This window comes from Erinaceus europaeus, chromosome 13 (genome assembly GCF_950295315.1).
Source record: "Erinaceus europaeus chromosome 13, mEriEur2.1, whole genome shotgun sequence".
NCBI lineage: Eukaryota > Metazoa > Chordata > Mammalia > Eulipotyphla > Erinaceidae > Erinaceus > Erinaceus europaeus.
In genome coordinates this window covers 51879182-51899903 of record NC_080174.1, presented here as the reverse complement: position 1 = coordinate 51899903, position 20722 = coordinate 51879182, and the positions used below count along the sequence as shown (strand labels likewise).

At 48.1% G+C, this 20722-nt stretch overlaps 2 protein-coding genes across 4 annotated transcripts in view; both read left to right on the top strand.

The window, feature by feature from the left end:
- DLGAP3 (DLG associated protein 3) overlaps positions 1–10699 on the top strand; it is an 80934-nt gene extending 70235 nt beyond the window's left edge. For both annotated transcript variants that reach the window (XM_007523230.3, XM_060205839.1), the window contains exons 9-12: positions 5720–6204; positions 7349–7440; positions 7709–7852; positions 9513–10699. In XM_007523230.3, coding sequence (XP_007523292.1) covers positions 5720–6204; positions 7349–7440; positions 7709–7852; positions 9513–9731 — 940 coding nt within the window. In that variant the 3' untranslated portion in view covers positions 9732–10699. The remainder of the gene's footprint in view (positions 1–5719; positions 6205–7348; positions 7441–7708; positions 7853–9512) is intronic.
- Positions 10700–14331: 3632 nt separating this feature from the next.
- Positions 14332–19078, top strand: SMIM12 (small integral membrane protein 12). 2 transcript variants are annotated; one of them, XM_007523231.3, is made up of 2 exons: positions 14332–14487; positions 18189–19078. In XM_007523231.3, exon 2 carries the CDS (start codon positions 18194–18196, stop codon positions 18470–18472), a length of 279 nt encoding a protein of 92 aa, XP_007523293.1. In that variant the 5' UTR covers positions 14332–14487; positions 18189–18193; the 3' UTR covers positions 18473–19078. The 2 variants fall into 2 exon arrangements, with proteins under 2 accessions (XP_007523293.1, XP_016043704.1); XM_016188218.2 differs by lacking the exon at positions 14332–14487 and adding an exon at positions 14699–14721.
- The last annotated feature ends 1644 nt before the right edge of the window (positions 19079–20722 follow it).

Genomic DNA, 20722 nt, shown 5'->3' with positions numbered 1-20722 from the left:
GATCTCTTCTGTGGTGAATATTCTGTCCATGTCCTCCCCCCATTTTTGGATGGGGTTATTTGTTGTCTTGATGAGTATGCGGAAAAGAGTTCTGCCAATATTTTCCTCTAAGTATCTGATAGTTTGTGGTCGAACATCCAAGTCCTTGATCCACTTGGAATTTACTTTTGTATTTGGTGAAATACAGTGGTTCAGTTTCATTCTTCTACATGTGTCCACCCATTTTTTTCCAACACCATTTGTTGAAGAGACTCTGCTTTCCCCATTGAATAGTCTGGGCACCTTTGTCAAAGATTAGATGTCCATAGGTGTGGGGGTGGCCCCAGATTTAAAAAAAAATTTTACTAGTGACTTAATATTGATTTAAAAATTATAAGATAACAGGGTTACAGTTTCACACCATTTCCACTACCAGAGTTCTGTGTTCCCATTCCCTCCATTCCCAAAGTCACAGATATGGGTTAACTATTATATATATATTTGCCCATATTTCCTACAGCCCTGCCTTCTGTTCCTTTCTAAGTCACGCATACATCAGTTACTACTTCTGAATGTCCTTCCTTTTTTCATCTTCACTCTCTGATCCTGATGGAATTGGATTTCAGAGCCCTCTAGTCACCTTCCTTTAACACTTGTCCCCTCTAGGAGTATGGGGCAAAATTCTTTAAAACAATTTTTTAAATTATTTTTATTTATTGGATAGAGACAGCCAGAAATTGAGAGGGAAGGAGGTGACAGAGAGGGAGAGAGCACTGCTTCACCACTCACAAAGCTTTCCCCCTGTGGGGTCTAGAACCTGGGTCCTTGCACATTGTAATATGTGCGCTTAACCAGGTACACCACCACCCGGCCCCTTGGTGCAAAATTCTTTATAGGGTACAGAAAGTGGGAGTTCTAACTTCTGTAATAGCTTCTCCACTGGACATGGGTATTGGGCAGGTTGACGCAAACACTCAGCCTGTTTCTCTCTTTCCCTAGTGGGTAGGTCTCTGGAGAGGTGAGGTTCTGGGACACATTGGTGAGGTCATCTTCCCAGGGAGTTCAGGATGGAATCATAATAGCATCTGCAGGATAAAATTGTTTAATAAACAAGAACCAAAAAGTTAGGACTAAAGCAGATGAGAATAGGATCTTAGTGTGGAAAGAAGCTAGAAAGTCTATGTTAGGGATGACCCTAGAAGCTCAGGACTTTAGTAATTTTTGCTTGAGCTTGATAGCTAACATGGACTAAAAATATTGTCTGGGAAGATATAGTCAGAGATGAGAATAAGACTGTAAAGCTGGATTAGGGTAGAAAGTAGCTCTTAAATTGAAGAAAATATATAAATACAATGAACTGTGTACCACATTGATCTGAGCCAGGGCCCATATATATTCATATTTAGCACAGGAGCCTGTGTAACCTCTGAGTCCCTGTCAGTCTGAACTTGCAGTCCGTGGTCACAGCTGGGAACAATCTAGGCTACACTCATTTCAGGACCAGTCTTCCTTGAGTAGCAGGATAAGATGACCCAGCCTCCCTTCGGACATTGGGGCCACACCCACCATTGCTACTTTATAGTGAGGACAAAGCCCTAGAGAGTCTCACAAGATGGGTTATGATGATGTTTTTGATGGAAGTGACCAGTGATGGTGGAGAGAGGGATCTATGGGTCCTAGATCTTAAAATATGCAAATTATATTTTGGAGAGATGATACCTTGATAATCAGTGGTGCCTTCCTGTCATTTTATATAGCACATGCATTATTGCTTCCATTACATTAAACAAACACACACATATACATATGTGTGTTTCCATGTTCCCTGGGGATTTGGATCTTTATTTTATTGTTCTTTTGTTGGGTGATCTTATCCAACATTGCTGGTTTCATTACTTATTTATTTAAATTAAAAAAATATTTACTTATTCCCTTTTGTTGTCCTTGTTGTTTTATTGTTGTAGTTATTATTGTTGTTGTTATTGATGTCATCGTTATTGGATAGGACAGAGAGAAATGGAGAGGGGAGGAGAAGACAGAGGGGGAGAGAAAAAGAGAGGTGAAGTGACTCCCCTGCAGGTGGGGAGCTGGGGGCTTGAACCAGGATCCTTATGCCGATCCTTGTGCTTTGTGCCACCTGCGCGTAACCCACTACGCTACCACCCAACTCCCTATTTATTTATTTTTATTCAGGGTTATTGCTACATGGCTCTCTCATTCTGGAAGCCATTTCTCTGTTTCTTTTTTTAAAAGTGTGTGTGTTTTAATTAATTTATTAAATTATAATTAAGACAGAGAGAAATAGGGAAGGGGAAGAGAGGGAGAGAGAAAGAGAGACACTTGCAGCACTATTCATTAAGATTTCCCCCCCTTGGGAGTTGGGCGGTAGCACAGCAGGTTAAGTGCTTTCTCTCCCCCTCTCTGTCTTCCCCTCCTCTCTCCATTTCTCTCTGTCCTATCCAACAACAATGACATCAATAACAACAACAATAATAACTACAACAAAACAACAAGGGCAACAAAAGGAATAAATTAATTAAAAAAAAAGACCCCCCCCTTTGGGAGTGGGGTGGTAGCTCAGCAGGTTAAGTGCAAGTGGCGCAAAGCACAAGGACCAGCGTAAGGATCCAGGTTTGAGCCCCCTGGCTCCCCACCTACAGGGGATTCGCTTCACAAGCAGTAAAGCAGGTCTGCAGGTGTCTGTCTTTCTTTCCTCCTCTCTGTCTTCCCCTCCTCTCTCCATTTCTCTCTGTCCTATCCAACAACATCAATAACAACAATAATAACTACAACAATAAAACAAGGCAACAAAAGGGAATAAATGAATAAGTTAAAAAAAGATCCCCCCTTAAGCTTCACAAGTGGTGAAGTAGTGCTGCAGGTGTCTCTCTGTCTCTCTCTCCCATCCTCTCAATTTTTCTCTGTCTCTATCCAATAAATAAAGATAATAATAAAAGTTAAAAAAGGAATGATATTTGTCAATATTTTTTTAAAAAAAGACTCCCCCCTGTGGTTGGGGGTTGGGGACTTGAACTTGGATCCTCATGCATGGTTAATTTGTGTGCTTTACCAAGTGCACCACCACTGGGCCCTGCTGTTATGTGTATTCTCGATATCTCTTTCTTTCTCTCTTTCCCTCTCTCCCTCTCTCCATTCCTCCCTCCCCTCCCTCTCTTCCTATCTCCCTGTCTTTGATAGAAATGAGAGACAGAGAGATGGAAAGGGAGCAAGAGTGAGAAAAGAGAGGCAAAGGAAGGAGAAACACTTGCAGCTCTGCTTTACCACCTTTGAAGTTGCCTCCCTGCAGGTGGGCACAAGGGCTTGAACCCAGTTCTTCATGCACAGTATTGGGTGCTCTCTATGGGGTAAACCACATCCTGGCCCCACTGTGCTGGTTCTAATTGCCACATGAACAAGGATGAGTGACTTCTGGTTGTTCAAATCCTTGATTATATATAATCTAGAGGGACACGAAGCCTGCACAATATATATCTATATATTTGATGACTTAGAGGGCAAAGGACCTAGCAACGGCAACAAAGTCAGCTTTAGAACTCAGGCCCAAGTGCTTCTCCAGTGCTCTTTTGCTACTCTACTGAATGGAAGCAGAGGTGTCTGGACGGTTGATCCAGTTTTCAAGGCAGAGGGTGATAGAAGTCTTGGCCAAGACAGGGCAAGGTGAAGACCATTTGGGAGACCATGTAGATGCTCTCATTTCTCTCTCTCTGGGTGGGGGCTGAGACATAGGGCTCATTGGAAACTGCACATGAGTGCATCTCTCTTTCCTGGGTCCTGCAGCATCCTTCTGGGCCTGGTTTCTATGGCAACAGGCTCCCAGCAGGCAGCCTGCCAGCTGGAGGGAAGCAGGCAGGCGAGGCAGGCTGGGAGTGAAGGCCTGGGTAGCAAAAGGAAGGCTGAAGTTGTGGGGGCTGAAGGCATCTACTGAGGAGCCCAATGGACCCCTGGAGTTGCCTCCCCAAAACCTCTCTCTCAGTTACATGGGGATATAGGTAGATAGTTTAGACCATATGGACCTTTTAAATAGTGATCCTTGAATTTTCAGACTTCCCCCTTTCCCCAGCCCTCTGTGTCCCACTCACTCCTTCAAGTTTATCTGGCTCCAGTGAACATTGACTTCCTCATAGAAAAGAGTCCACATGGGTGGGTGGAGGGAGGGGGGCAGAGTACAGGTCCTGGAAAAGGATGACAGAAGACCTAGTGGGGGGTTGTATTATTATGTGGAAAATTGAGAAATGTTATGCATATACAAACTATTGTATTTATTGTCGAATGTAAAAGATTAATCCCCCAATAAAGGAAAAAAAAAGAAAAAGTAATAAAAAACAAAAACCAAACAAATAAAAGAGCCTACAGTTGGCAAAAAACTCTAGTGGTGGGAATGGTGGGGAATTTTACCTCTGTCATTTTATAATTTTGTAATCACTATTAAATCACTAATAAAAATAATGATATATAAAATAAAAAAAGAAAACACCCTCCCCCTCCCTATCCCATCCCATCCCATCCCATCCCACCCCACCCCACCCCACCCCACCCCACCCCACCCCACCCCACCCCACCCCACCCCACCCCACCCCATCCCATCCCATCCCATCCCATCCCATCCCTTCAGAAAAAGAAAAGAGCTCCCACTCTGAACTCTGGATAGGGGAGATGAACAAGGCCAATTGAATTCCTGTTTTGCATAGGATTTGCATATTATGAATTCAAAGACAAATTCCCCAGCCCCATGTCATTCCTGCCGACAACTTAATTCAACTCCATTGGTACTGGCTGACTTATGTCTGACCAGGCTCTGGGCTGAGCTATGGGTGTCCCTAGAGAAGAAGTCCTCCCAGATACAGGCCTGTTTCCTCTGTGCCCAGCTGCTTTAAGGCATTTCTTCTGGATGTTCTAGCAGCTGGTGCAGTGGGAAGTGCTTAGGCTGCTGAGCTGGCAGCCTTGAGTCCAAATCTCGGCTTTGCTTTTTGGTAATTGGGTGTCCATGGGCCTCCCTGGGCCTTAAATTATTCATTTTTGTAAGCCTGAGGACATACTGGTGCAGCTGGTACAAACTAGCGAAGACAAACCATTTGTTAAAAAAATAATTTTAAAAAATAAATAAAGGCTAGTAGAGTTCTGTATTCATTGCCTAAGAGATAGCATTCTGTCTCTTCCCTGGCCCCTCTGGTCTGCCCCACAATCCAGCTTCTGCAAGGGCTGCTGACGTGTTGCCTCTGTCTATCTCAGTTACTGTGTGCCAGCATCTCTTCTGCCCATGGGGTACAGGTGCTTCATATGTAGAGTATCACCCTGTCAAGAGGCAGAACAACAGTGTATTATACATACCCGTGGCAAGGACTTATTTAAGGGTCACAGATTATTAATGTCCTCTTTTGGTAGGTCATTTTATTTCTTTTTTTATATATAAATCTCCATTTATTTCTAATAATTATTTATTTTATAGGACAGAGAGAAATCAAGGGGCAGTGATAGAGAGTGAGAAAGAGATAACTGCAGCACTGCTTCACTGTCTGTGAAAGCTTAGCCCCTGCATGTGGGAACTTGGGGCTTAAACCTGGGTCTTTGTACATGGTCAGTGTATGTGCTCAACTAGGTACACCACTGCCTGGTCCTGCTTTGTACGTTTACTTCCTCATTTCTTTTTCTTTTAGCCTGGGGTGGGCTTTAGGACTAGCATGAGTAGGGTAGGGGAGATGACAGCTTCTTCTCTCAACAGATGGGCAAGGTTCAAGCGCTCCAACAGTGTGACGGCAGGTGTGCAGGCAGACCTGGAGCTGGAGGGCCTGGCCGGCCTGGCCACAGTAGCCACAGAAGACAAGGCCTTGCAGTTTGGACGCTCCTTCCAGAGGCATGCCTCTGAGCCCCAGCCTGGGCCCCGGGCTCCCACCTACTCAGTCTTCCGCACGGTCCACACACAGGGCCAGTGGGCCTACCGCGAGGGCTACCCACTGCCGTATGAGCCGCCGGCCAGCGATGGGTCATCTGGCCCTGCCCCTGCCCCCACCCCTGGCCCCGGGTCCGGCCGCCGTGACTCCTGGATAGAGCGTGGCTCACGTAGCCTCCCTGACTCAGGCCGCACGTCTCCCTGCCCACGGGATGGCGAGTGGTTCATCAAGATGCTGAGGGCAGAGGTGGAGAAGCTGGAGCACTGGTGCCAGCAGATGGAGCACGAGGCGGAGGACTATGAGCTGCCTGAAGAGAGTAAGTGAGGGGCCAGCACAGTGGTTTGCCATGTGGTGGGGTCCACTTGGTGAGCCCTTTGGTCAGGCAAGGGTGTGTTTGGTTCCTTAGCACTTGAACTAGGTGGGTCCCTGTTGGCTGCAGGGCAGGTTGGAAGCTCTTGGAAGGAATCAGGGAACAGTTTTCAAGACCAGGCTACAATGGGAGAAGGGATAAGGGCTGGGTCTTAAGGAGACGGATGCCACTCCAAGTCATCAGTTCCATGGTCCAAAGACTTAAGAGTCTTTGTTCCTGTCTCCACTGGTGTGGGGCTCTCTGTGGGGGACGGGACCAGGATGTTCAAGGCAGAGAGCCACAGGCCATGCAAAATGACAGATTATGTTGGAGGCCTTGGTGACGAGACTCAGGAAGACATAACTCTGGCCCCAGGAAGGGCTTGATGACCTTTTTTTTGCTACAATTCCAGTCTGGAAGGACATAATCTTTATTTAGGATTCCGCAAGCCGATGGAACAGTGAGTAGGAAGACCAAAGCCAAGAGTCAGCCTTGTGAAATTATTTAGTGACTTTTTTTTTTTTTGTCTCTAGGGTTTCATTGCTCTGGGTCAACTTTTTCAGATAGAAACAGTGACATAGAGACAGAGGGAGAAAGTGAAAATCACCATAGCACTGAAACTTCATCCAGTATGTGGGGAGGCCAGGTTTTGAACCTGAGTTGTGTGCCTAACAAAGCAAGCACATTATCTGGGGGAACTATCTTGCTGGTCCTACTTAGCAATTCTTAAGGAGTCAAGAAGAGGTACACTGCTGGGTGACAAAATTACTAGTGGGTGGTCATCAAGCCAGCATCTGGCTAAGGCTCTAAGGCTAGCTTGGGGTTGTTTTCTATCTCTTCTTTGATACAGGAGGGAAGAAGGACACAGGATGTTAAGTGGTCAAGAAATGTAGGTTGTATGAAGGAGGAAACACCAGTGTCTGCAGATACAGTATTCTTGGTGAAGTGGGATAGGAGTGCTTGGTAAGAGCCAGAGAGGGGAGTTGGATAGGAGCTGGAGGAGATGGATAGAAAAGACCTCTTAAAGGAGGGCTCAGAGTCAGAGGAGACTTCCTGGAAGCAGGAGAAAGAGAGGCACCAGTTCCCTGCCTGAGTTGGCTCTGTTCTCTAGTCCTAGAGAAGATCCGAAGTGCTGTGGGCAGCACACAACTTCTCCTGTCCCAGAAAGTTCAGCAGTTCTTCCGGCTGTGTCAGCAAAGCATGGTGAGCACCCATGGGCCCAGAACCTACCAGGTGTGTACACCTGCTAGGTGACCCGGGAGTGTGTGTCTGCCTGGAGGTGAGCCCAGGTGTTTGTGCCCCAAACAGGAGAGGCCTGGACTCTTGTCTCACTGACTTCCCTTCCCTACTCCATTCTGGGAGCTGAGATTCCTGTCTATGAGGGTGGGTGGAACTTTATCTGGTCCTGGGGGATGGGAGGGTGGGTTCAGACCTCCTAACTGGTTGCTTCTCTGCTGTCTCTCTCCTGTAGGACCCCACTGCGTTCCCTGTGCCCACCTTCCAGGACCTGGCGGGTTTCTGGGACCTCCTGCAGCTCTCTATTGAGGATGTGACCCTCAAGTTCCTGGAGCTACAGCAACTTAAGGCCAACAGCTGGAAACTCCTGGAGCCTAAGGTACGGTGAGGGCCCTTAAAGTCAGCAGACCCTGAGAAATGCCTTAGGCAGGAAGGTTCAGGGGGTACAGAAGAGACCCATGGGCAACAAAGAATTCCTGATTGGGCAGCAGTGACCATTTTGTTCTGAAATGACCACGGTTTTGGTCACTGTCACCTCCTGACAACACTGTGCCCATCAGTCCTTGAGCTACCAGGACAAGGTAATGGTCACTTTCCACCAATATGTGGGAGCAGCACTAGAGACCCCAGAAGTCCAGACTGGCTTCATCTTGGAGCTCAGTGCTGAGGACCCTCAGCCCTCGTCTCATTAGATCTTGACCTGTGATGGGATATAGAAGCCATGGCTTTGCTGGGAGCTGGGGAGCTGCCCTACTTTCCACCTGGGGTGAAGAAAATGAGCTTACTTTGTCTAGATCAGTTCCACTAGGGGGCGCTCGAACCAATCATCTTCTTGAAAAAAAAAGTTTTCCCCCCAACTCCCCACCTGTCTGTCAATTCATAGGCAGTGAAGCAAGTCTGCAGGTGTCTGTCTTTCTCTCCCTTCTCTGTCTTCCCCTCCTCTCTCCATTTCTCTCTGTCCTATCTAACAACGACAACAATAATAACTACAACAATAAAAACAACAAGGGCAACAAAAGAGGAAGTAAATAAAATTTTTTAAAAATTAAAAAAAAAAGTTTCGACCTTGTTACAAGCATACATGGACATCAGGTGCCAGTGTATGCTAAACGGATTCCAAGAGTGTTCCCCTGCCTAAACTGCACGGTTTTAAAGACTCAGGGCGGGGCTGGAGAGACCGTATAATGGGAGACTCATGCCAGAGGCTCTGAGGTCTCAAAGTTCAACCCTCCCCTCCCCCCTTGAGCCAGAGCTGAGCAGTGCTCTGGTGGAAAACAGGAAAAGGGAGAGGAGGGAGCGGGTGGTGGCTCACCTGGTTGAGTGCACATGTTACAATGCGCAAGGACCCGGATTGGAGTCCCCGGTCCACCCACAAAAGAGCCTTGTGAGTAGCGAAGCAGCGCTGCAGATGTCGCCTTTCCTCTATCTCACTCTCTCTCCCTTCCCTCTAGATTTCTGTCTCTATCCAATGAATATAATTTAAGAAATTAAAAAAAAAAAAAAGATACCGCACCAAAGTGAAAGACTCTGGGGTGGGTGGGTGCGGAGAATACAGGTCCAAGAAGGATGACAGAGGACCTAGTGGGGGTTGTATTGTTAAATGGGAAACTGGGGAATGTTATGCATGTACAAACTATTGTATTTACTGTTGAATGTAAAACATTAATTCCCCAATAAAGAAATAAAAAAAAGTAGGAAAGGGGCCCCGGTGGTGGCACACCTGGTAGAGTGCTTGGGTTACAGTGTCCAACGACCTGAGTTGAAGCCCCAGGTCCCCACCTGCAGGGGGAACGGTTCACAAGCAGTGAAGTAGTGCTGCAGCTCTCTCTCCTTTGCCCTCTCTCATCTCCCCCTTTCCTCTTGATTTGTCTCCATCCAAAGAAATCAGAAAATAAAGTATTTTAAGAAAAAAAAAAAGAATGCCAGAGTCTAAAAAAGAAAATAGGAAAAAATAGTCAAGGTTCTGGGCCGAGGTGGGGGCTGCTCGTGGTGCAGGCGGGCGGGGTCTCCGCCGCTAACCCGCCCTCGTCTCCCTGCAGGAGGAGAAGAAGGTCCCTCCGCCGATACCAAAGAAGCCGCCGCGCGGCCGGGGCGTGCCGGTCAAGGAGCGCTCGCTGGACTCGGTGGACCGGCAGCGGCAGGAAGCGCGCAAGCGCCTCCTGGCGGCCAAGCGCGCAGCCTCCTTCCGCCACAGCTCGGCCACCGAGAGCGCCGACAGCATCGAGATCTACATCCCCGAGGCCCAGACCAGGCTGTGACCCGCCCAGCCCGCCCAGCCCGGGGCCGGGCCGGGGTTTTCTACCCGTACTGTACACCCAGCGTCGAGGTCACTGTGAACGCGGGCCGCCCCGCGCCCGCCCCGCCGGCTCCGGCCCCGCGCGCCCTGGCTCCACCTGCCCGCCACTCTCGGGGGTTTTTTACCTTCCCGACCCCACGCGAAGGCGCCCGGGCCGGGCTGGGGGCCGTGCCTCTCTGCCCGGGCCCCCAGCCCCACACCCCACCCCCGGCCCCGTCCCTCCAGCCCCATGCTTCGTCCCCACCTCCTCCCTTCCCCTGGGCACCATCTCTGCCATTACTTCCCCCACCACGGGCCAGGCCGGGCCGGGTCCCCCATCTGGGCTCTGCGTCCCCCCCACCCCGCGGGGCTGGGCTTCGTGGGGATCAAGCTTCGTGGCTTTTTATGAAGAATCCCGAACCCCCGCCTAGGAGCCCGCCCCCTCCCGGGCTCCGTCCTCCGCTCGCCCACCGGGCCCAGGGACCGCAGTGGCTGGACCAACCCAGGACCAGGGCGCCTGGGCCTCTCCCCTGGCCGGGCTGCTGGGGAGGGGAGGTCGGGGCTTCCCTTCACCACACCTGTGGCTGTTCCCACGTCCCCTTGAGTATCCCAGGAAAAATAAAACGGCAGAACTGCACTCGAGCCAACTGCTCTCTCCTGGGCAAGGCACCTCTGCTGTGGGGCACGGGGTGGAGGGGGTTGAGGCCAGCGGCCCACACTCGCTCCAGGGAGCGCCACCTTTGCGCCCCATTAATGGGGAGTCAGGCCCTGGGGCCACAGGAGCCCCTGAGCCCCCTGGAGGGGCCCCAGTAGGTGAAGAGGAGAGGGTTGCAACAACCTTATCTCCCCTGCTAGTTCAGTCTGTTTTCCTTTCTGCCTCCCTCTCTACCCAGGGCCCTCCCAGGGGGTAAGCCCAGAGGCTTTAATAAACAGGGAGTGCGGTTATTCTTAGATGTCGACAAATACTGGTTTTCCTTCCCATAAGGACACAGTTCCCACTGATCCGCAACAGAAAAACGGTTCCATTTAGTGTGTGCATGGTGTCTGTGTTGCCTTAGTGCCTGCTGCCTAAAGGTGGGCACTTCGGTGTGCATGAGAGGACAGTGAGAGGGAGGGGAACAAAACATTCTTAGATGGCCAGCCCAACTCATATTGAGGGGATGCTTCCTGAAGGTGAGGAAAAGGGTGAAGGTCTTACATGAATGTGGCTCATCTTTCAAACAGATGAGAGAGGGGCTGGATGGTGGTGCACCAGGCAGAGCATATGTGTTACAATGTGCAAGGCCCTGGATTCAAGCCCCTGTTCTCCACCTGCAGGGGGAAGCTTCATGAGCTATGAAGCAGTGCTGCAGATGTCTTTGTTTCCCTCTCCCTCTCTGTCTTCTCTTTCAAGTTCTCTTTGTCTCTTAATAAATAAATACATTAAAAAAAAAAAAAAGACAGATGAGAGAGCCCAGGAGACATTAAGTGGTCTTTTCAGAGTCACAGGGCTAAGTGTGGTGGATCCAGGTCTGAAATGTCAAACTGTGGGTTTTTAGTTCTACAGATTTCTGAGCTGGGAAAAAGTCTGATGGTAGATGGTAGAGCTTTCAGGTCCTGAGGCACAGGATGGGGTGGGGAATCACAGGAATTAGCTGCTCTTGTGGACTACACTGAACTAGGCATTGATTCAACAGACTTTTGTCAAGAACCACTGTTGTCACTGTCCAGCACTGGATAGAGAGCCCTAAACAAGTGTACTTTCTACCTTACGGAGCTTGTGGGAAAGACAGGCAAGTAAATAATCAGTTCAAGTACAAGGGTGAGTGCTACAGGGATGACTAGGTATTAGCTACTTACGTAGGGTTGACTGAGAACATTCCAACATTAGAGAACATCGGTGCAAGGAGGGGAAAGTCAGCATAAGATATCATGTATGATTCTATCATAAGGAATTTGCAGTCAGTTTGAGGAAGCTGGGTTTGGGGCCTGAGTGTTGTGGAGAGCCTTGCAACGGTATGACTAGGAGAGTATCATAAACATGTTTTTCAGACCAGTTAAGGAAATCTACTTAAAAAGCAAGGGCATACACGTGCTCTTCTTCCTCCACCCCTTTGACCACTGGAAAATAGAGAAGATTCCCATGTGATCTAAAGTTTCAAAAGTAAATCAGTTTGCAGTTGATCCTAACATTCCTGGGCCCTGTCTATGACTTCATGAGTAGGCTTTGCTTTTGGATGAGTTTCTTTTACCAAGTATTTGAGGTGATTCTGATATGCAGCCAGGCTTGAGAACACTGAGGCTGGATGACTGTCCAAGAGTTTGCACAGGAAATACTCCCTTACCTATTTCCCTAGACTTGCCAAGTGTGGCCTCCATAGTCGGTCTGGGAACAATGCAAAGATGGAGACATCTTGAAGATATCACTGGGGCTTATTTGCTTAATGAATAAGTAATGCCATAAATGGACACAGGACATTGCAGGAGGAGGAATAAATCTGGGGACTACTAAATATATCAAGGGGGCATGGGAGAGAGCATAGTGGTTATGCAAAAAAGCTTTCATGCCTGAGGCTCCACAGTCCCAGGTTCAATCTACCACACATCTTAAACTAGAGCTGAGTAGTACTCTAGTCTCTATCTTTCTCTCTTGGTATTACATAAATAAAACACACACATATATATATATACATATAATAAACATATCAAGGAATACTTATTGAGTACTTAGCTGGTGCCAAGTACAAGCCCTTTATATGGTTAAGTGGCTCTGTATCTGGAGCAACTCTAGAGGATAGGTACTGCTGCTATTCTTTTTTCTTATTTGAGAGGGAAAGAGAAGGGGGGGGAGATAGAGGAGAGACACCACAGCAATGCTTCACCATCCATAGAGTTCCCCCCACCCTCATGTCATCATCTATGCTATTCCTAGGTGGTGATGGGGCTCAAATCCAGGACCACATTCATGGTAAGATGTATGCTGTACTGGGCCTCATGCATACACAATATCACTGAGCCACTTAGCTGAATTTTTAATCTTTATTTTTGAGAGAGGCAGACAGACAGAGACACCAAATACTACCCTACCATCTATGGAGTTCCATTGGTGCTGTCCATGGTGCTAACATGTACCAGAAACTCAACCCAGGACCTTGGTATAGTAAGGTGTTCATTTTACTGGCTGAGCCATCTGGCCCGCACCCCACTCCATTCCTTACGATATTTTTCAGAACAAAGTTTCAAGCTGAGCTTAGCAGACACATTCAGGATTTGAACCTATGTCTGATTCTTAAATCTTTGTTCAGGTCTGTCTGACAGTACTGCAAACCACCACTCAGTGCACGGGCAGGTTCCTTTTGGGGGAAACTTAATGATTTCTCCTGGGACTCCTGTGCCACTTGTGCATATTTCTGTCCATCACATTTTTGCACACACTTGACATTTATAGATCTGTCTGCCTGCTTCCTCCTCAAAGGGCTCCTGAGAGTAGGATGGGCCCAGTCATATCGGCATCTCCAATGCCCAAAACATTGAATGCTAGTTAGCTGAAGCAATTCTGTTCTCCTCTGTACATCTCAAGTAGTGAACAAGTCCTGCTACAGGTCTGGTGTTTCTTTTCATACTTCTTTATATAGTTCCTTTCTCTCCATTTGCTCTATTAGAGGTTAGCATTGAACTGGTTGAGATCACCAAGAAGGTATCTAACTTGATGATACAATCTAGGAATTTTCCTATGGAGGTTTCCTTAAAACTTGAAAAATGAACCAGGGCAAGTACAGGTGGGTAAAGGTAGAAGTGGCAACCTGAGCAGATAAAAAAAGTATGATTAAGGACACAGCTGCAAAGCAGTTTGGTTTGCATGAGGCAGTATGCAGATTTTAGTTTATTACTAGAAAGAAATGAGAGAGAACTATGTTTGGCTGAGACTAATGGAAAGGCGGAATGAGATGGGGCATTATGAAGCTAGAACTGTCTTTCTTTTAAGAGACAGACAGGGAGAGACATGAAAGAGACAGATAGACTTTCCTTTTCTTTAGTAATAAAATCGACATTTTTTACAGGGTGCATTGGGAATCCAGGAGAGGGAGTGAGTGAATATTTGTACCTGAGAGGTCAGTTGAGACTTAGGTTTTACTACATTTCAGTTGCAAACTAGGACTAGTATCATTTATTTCTCTTACTGTCTCGCCCAGCATTTTTATCTCATCTAATTTTCACATCATCCTGTAGAACAAGGACCACTGCTTTTTCACATGAGGGAAAGGAGGCTCAGACAGATTCATAATGTTCTCAAGATTACAGAACTAGAAAGCCTAGATGCAGATCTTTTTTTTTAAGCGCTAGATCAGGACTATTCTGCTAAGATGAGCTTCCCGAGGTCAAGAATCACATCTTTTTTGTAATATGTGTGTTCAGGGCTAGGCCTTAGGAAGCACCTACCTAATAAACATCAGCTGAATAGAAGACCAAATAACCTTTAGTTTCTCCCCAGAAAAAGCTCCTGGTGACGTCACTGGTCCTCCTGACCGCCAGGGGGCGCGGAGCTCAACACCGGCCTTCAACAGAACTCCGTGGCAGACACCTAAGCTTCTTCCGGTCTTTTGGCTGGAGGACAGCCAATCCTCGCGCTCCGGGAGGAGTCAGCGCCCAGGGGGCGGGCCCGGGGCCAGGCCCCACTGGCCGCTGGGAGGCCTCGACTTCTTTCCGGGTGGTTGGGCGGAGGGCGGGGGCCGCACGTAGGAGCACGGGCTGCGGCGCAGGTGAGCGCGCGCTGCATGTGGGCCGTTTCCTTTCCCGCAGCGGTTGCCTGGGGGCCGCCGGTTGCCATGGTACCGGCTCCTCCACGATTTCGGAGTTGGGCGAGGAGGGGTTGCCGGCGTCCGCGGAGGCCCTGGCCCCACCTGGCGGCTCTTGCTCTCTCCTCGGGGCCAGGAGGCCGAGCCAGGCCCCTAGCTGACCCTCCGCCCCGGGGCTTCCCGGCCGCGGGCACGTGGGTGAGCGGGCAGGTCTTGAGCGAGCAGGGACGCGGCAGAGGGCGCGGCGGGATGGACTCGTGCTCGGCCCGGGCTCGAGTCTCGGTCACGTTTCCTTCTTCCACCCTCCGCGGCCCGGCGCAGCGTCAGGTTCCCAGGCAACCCCGTGGACCCCTGAGGGACCTTTAGCTCCCTCGGTGCGAGGCGGGAGCCTCCGCGGCCCGGATTTGACTCTGATTTGGATCCCCGGGTTGGAGCTGATGAAGAGCCCGGGGCTGCCAGCAAACTGCGGAGGCTCCCGCTGTGCTCCGGGCACCTAATGGTGGCGGGTGCTGGACGCCTGCTGGGGCTGCGCGGCGGGTGGCTGCAGCGTCCGCTCGCTCGCTCGCTCGCTCACTCATTCACTGGACAAGCTCTTGAGCACCTTTTCGGTGGGGCTTGAAATGGGCTCGGGGAGACCGCCCTCACCGAGCTTAAAGTGTTTCTTCAAGAAGTGCACACCAACAGTCTTAATATATAAAGCTTTTGAATTTTTTAAAAATTATCTTTATTTATTGGCTAGAGAGCCAGAAACCAAGAGGGAAGGGGCGAACCCTGCTTCACCAATCACAACAGTCACAAAGCTCCCCCCCAACCTAGGTCCTTGCACATTGTAACGTGCGCTCAGCCAGATGCCACCACCTGGCCGCCGCCTAGAGGTTGTTTTTTTTTTTTTTTTTTTTAATGTTAAGTCGTAATGAATCGACCTATTTGGAAATGGCTCGGTTGTGAGCGGGGCTGCAGAGGGAAACTTCGTGTCGCGTGTGTGAGAGAAAATAACGGTGGCCCCAGGCTTCATAGGTTCTAAGATGAATCAGCATTCTGAATGGAAAGTTGCTGTTTAGGGAAGGTACTCGAAGAGATCTTAAAAGGTGGGAAAGAAACGAGTACTAGGTTTGAGATTCTCCAGGCCCACCTTTTCTGTAAGACTTCTAAATCTTCTAATTTCACAAATCTCTTATCTTTAAGAGTTTGTAAAAATGGAAATAATTCTAATTCTAAGTAGTGAAGTGCCAGGCTGATGGTGGTGGGGGAGAATCTTGCAGGAAGCTCTTCCCAAGTGTAAGATCTGCACCTTTATCTGGAATGTGTTCTTCCACTAGAGAGAGCCCAGGCTTTGAAGTTGAGGCCTGGCCCCAGAGTCAGTACTCTGTCACTTCTGTTCATTTTGGGCAAGTTAACATAGTGTCCCTGAACCTTTGGGAACTTGGACAAGTTCTAAACCACTAATTTCTGCTGCCCAGGGGTGGTGTGAAAATGAGGGTTAGTGTAGTGTGTGATTTTTCCAGCATACTACCCGGTGCTAAAGCTGGATCCTGAGGACACTCTTAGAGCTGCTGTTTACCCAGATGATGACCCAGGGACTCTTCCAAAGAGAATTTGAGCCATAGAGAGGGAGAGTCATCAGTGAGGTTTTGATTATTCACGTTAGACCAGAATTAGCTGAGTTAGAGAAAGGCAGTGGCAAAAATGGACAGCTCTTGTAGTTGAGACTTTGGGGCGAGCTATTTAACCCGCTGATAGTGATATTCAGGGTGAACATGAGAATTAAAGGAAATAGCATGTGTAAGATGTTTAGTTTAAGCCTGGCACACACAAAGTTCTCAAAAGGACAGAGAAATTGAGAAAGGACTGGGGAGAGGGAGAGAAAGAGACACCTACAGACGCTTCACACACACACACACACACACACACACACACACGCAACGCACTTGTGAAGCTGCCCTCTGCAGGTGGGGAGGGGGATCTTGAACCTGGATCCTTGGCACTTGGTAATATTTGCACTTACCTGGGTGTACCACCGCCCAGCCTCCGGAGAGAGTGTTTTTTGAAAGGTTTTTGAAGTTTATGAATGAGGGGAGAAAAAGAACCACAGTATCACTCTGGTACACATGATGCTGGAGATTGAACTCAGGACCCTAGGAGAGCCTAGTGCCTTGCTCACTGTGCCAGGCCCTGGCTACTGGAGAATTTATTTTTATAAGTGGTTTGCTCAGATTTGCCAAGTATAGGGTGATCTCATTGTTAGAAAAATCAAGTTCAGGGGGCCTGAGTGGTGGTGCACCTGGTTGAATGCATGTATTACAGTGCTCAAGGACCCAAGTTTGAGCCCCCAGTCCCCGTCTGCAGGGGAAAGCTTTACAGGTGGTGGAAACAGGGCTGCTGGTGTCTCTCTGTCTCTCCTTCCCTATCACCTCCTTTCCTCTTGATTTCTGGCTGTCTCTATCCAGTAAATAGAGATTAAAAAAAAAAAAACAGAAAAACCAAGTTCAGATAGGAGAAGTTCATTATCTGTTTTTCTAAAGTCCAAAATGGTTAGTTAATGGATTAGGGTTTTTGCATACTTAAATAAGCTTCTTAACTATTTTATTTTTTAATTCCCCCCCCCCTTTTGTTGCTGTTGTTATTGCTGTCATTGTTGAATAAGACTGAGAGAAATGGAGAGAGGAAAGGAAGACAGAGGGGAAGAGAAAGATAAACACCTGCAGACCTGCTTCGCGAAGCCTGTAGGTTGGGAGCTGGGGGATCCTGATGCCATGCGCTTTCATCTATGTGCGCTTAACTTGCTGCACCACTGCCCGGCTCCCTTAAATAAGCTTCTTACACTTTGTATGTGGTAAAGGATGTATATCACTATCCTAGAGTTAGGACATTCAAGTGGGGTTGTGCATGGTGGGGAAAAGGTAACTGACTGTGCTCATGGAGAAATTCCGTAGAGTAGTAGGTTGAAGTGTTGGAAAATTGGAAGGCAGGGTCAACAATAGGCTTGGGAATTTATTAGGTAAGACAGTTGACAGTCACTTAGGTGGCTCAGCAGTAGAGGGCATGCCTCACGTGTGCAAACGACATCACATAAATTGGAGGGGTGCTTTGCTTCTCTCTCAAAAAACAACAATATTTATTAAGAATATAGTGCATTAAATAGAGATTCTTTTAAAAAATTTATTTATTTATTTATTCCCTTTTGTTGCCCTTGTAGTTTTATTGTTGTAGTTATTATTGTTGTTGTCGTTGTTGGATAGGACAGAGAGAAATGGAGAGAGGGAGGGGAAGACAGAGAAGAGGAGAGAAAGATAGACACCTGCAGACCTGCTTCACCTCTTGTGAAGCGACTCCCCTGCAGGTGGGGAGCCGGGGTTTGAACCGGGATCCTTATGCTGGTCCTTGTGCTTTGCGCCACCTGCGCTTAGCCCGCTGCACTACAGCCCGACTCCCTAAATAGAGATTCTTTCTATCCTAACAATTGAATCTTTCAAAACTTCCTAGATGGTCTCAGGGCTTCAACTATGGTATTAAGCAAGGTGGCCTCTTGCCTTGCTCTGCATGGGGTGAATGCAGAATGTAGATTGTGTCAGGCTTCCTGGTGAGTGGAGAGGTCTGGTGGATTTCTGTATTTGCTGGGCAGGGAGTCCTGCTATCTGCCTAATGCTGCCCTTGCTCTTCTGCAGATGCCATGTGGCCTGTGTTTTGGACCGTGGTGCGAACTTACGCTCCCTATGTCACATTTCCTGTGGCCTTCGTGGTCGGGGCTGTGGGTTACCACTTGGAATGGTTCATCAGAGGACAGGGCCCCCAGCCTGTGGAGGAGGAAAAGAGCATCTCAGAGTGCCGGGAGGACCGCAAGCTGGATGAACTGCTAGGCAAAGACCACACCCAGGTGGTGAGCCTTAAGGACAAGCTAGAATTTGCTCCTAAAGCTGTCCTGAACAGAAACCGCCCAGAGAAGAATTGACGGAGGACACAGGACCCTGTGGGTCCTTCCATGGGCAAGGGCTGGCCTGCCACCATGTCAGCCCACCCTGAACTCACATCTGATTTGCTTTGCTGCTTATTCTGGCCCCTCCTGCACCAGCCAGTCGCACACATCAGCCACTGAGGGGGCTGTGGCGAGGAAGGCCCTTGAGAGTTCTGGCATCAGGAATGCACCCACTGTGTGGTGGTCACAGCTGCTCAGGCTTCTGCTCTTATGGGCACACTTCGAGGGGGAAGATTGAATGCTAGTTCTCTCTGGAGAGGCAATTTGACCTCAACTTGGAGAGGCTGGGATTGGGGTGTTGCTCTTATGAGGGATACCTCTATGTCTTGATGCAGTTTGCACTGGGAAGAATTCAGAACTGCCTGGATCCCTTCATAGTTTCCCCTAAATTTGTACTTATTCTTCCTGACACTCTGCTCTGTCAGATCAGCAATGTATTTCCCCAAGGAAGAAAAGCAATTGTCTGTTGTTGGAAGTCCATGCTGTGTACTTTGGGACAGGTGAACTTGCTTGAAAATAATCACATCTCTCACCCCATCACTGTGTAGTGCAAAACTTGATTAAAGTGGTATCTGAGAACCATATTGATTTAATCTTATCTTCTAGATGGAGTTTGGGGGCTCTCTTCAGAGTTACACAACTACTACAGGTATTTCTGAGTAGAATAATATTTTAAATATTATTATAAAATATTTGTAAGTATTTTACAAGCCTTTAAAGGATTCTGAAAAGCTTTGGTAGCATAACTGCGTTGAGTCCTTAAGGCAGAGGTTCCCAAGAGCCTTTTTCCCATGAGAACAAAAGGCTTGTAAAATCTTTCTAAATTTAGAGTATTGTCTTTCCCCTAAGGGTAAGAGTTTAAACTATTTGCTACCACTGAAGTCGTTACTAGTGAAGTTGGGGGTTGGGAGCGGTGAGAGCAGAGGCCTCAGAACCTGTTGCTGCATGAAGCTGATATTTAACTTTATTGGTGTAATGAGTGGTTGGTGTAGAATTGCTTTTATGAATAATGTTTGTCTTGCTGCTTAGGGTTTGAGACTTGGTGGTGAGTGAAGGTATAATTCCTCAACAGATAGAGATGCTAGTGGAGAAGCAGGGAAGATGTGGAAGCTGGTGGCCAGGAAAGGAAGGAGCAGGCTGCCTGTGGCTTCCCTTCAGCGGCGACTAGGCAAAGTGAGCTGCTGTTTGTCCCTGGGAGTGACTGAAGGAAAAACTTGCCAAGCACAGTTTGCTTACAGGCTCCTGCTGTTGTGCAAGTCTCACTGACGGACCGGTGCTGCCGCCCAGTGGCAGTGCTGAGCTTGACCAAGCCCCTACACTGGTTTTAACTAGGAGCCCCAAGTAGATGCCTCCAGGGGTCAGTCACGTGGCGTACATAAGGCGGCCAGACCCAAACTAGAAACCACAGGACTGCCTACAGGGGGCAGTGGCTCTTGAACCTCTTTCAGTTTGTCCTGGCTGCCAGCGACACCAGGGTTTTTTTTTTTTTTTTTTGTCTCCAGGTTATCGTTGCGGCTAGGTGACTGCACTAGGAATCCACTGCTCCTGGAGGCCATTTCTTTATTTGCATAGGACAGAGAGAAATTGAGAGGGGAGAGGAAGACAGGGAGAGAGAAAAACACCTGTAGACCTGCTTCACCACCTGTGAAGCGACACCCTTGCAGTTGTGGGGGGGTGCACGAACTGGGATCCTTGCGCTTAGTACTATGTGTGCTTAACCTGGTGCCACCGGCCACCCCACCCCACCCCACCCCAGACTTTTCTTTAAGGCTGCAGATTACTTTCCCCTTATCAAGTAGGTGTCCAGCCTATTTTCAGGGACTACTGCATTTATCTGTGTTACTAGTATAACATTGTAAGTGAAACACGAAATATTCCTTCAACCTCAGCTCACCTTGATTTGATCTCCAGGTGCTCCTCCTTGATTCTCTGGTCTGTTTAATGTTCATAATCTCACTTGGTGGCTCTTCTTGAGACTTTTTTTTGTCACCTTTAACCACAGGTTCAACAGATGGAAAGATTTAGGACAATCTCTCCTTGATCTTGACCTTACTTGTACACTCATCTTTCGTGACTTGTTGCAAGAAAACCGAGAGCTGGGTGATTGACATCACTTTTTAAAAAAATGTTTTAATTTAGGATTTTTTTTTTTCTGTCCCAAATGATGCTTGAAATTCGGACTTGTATAGATATTTTGTGTGGAACTCTGTGATTTTTTAAAAAAAT

What these genes read in the sequence shown, in the direction of transcription:
- SMIM12 (XM_007523231.3), top strand. Translation starts at nt 18,194, where the DNA reads ATGTGGCCTGTGTTTTGGACCGTGGTGCGAACTTACGCTCCCTATGTC.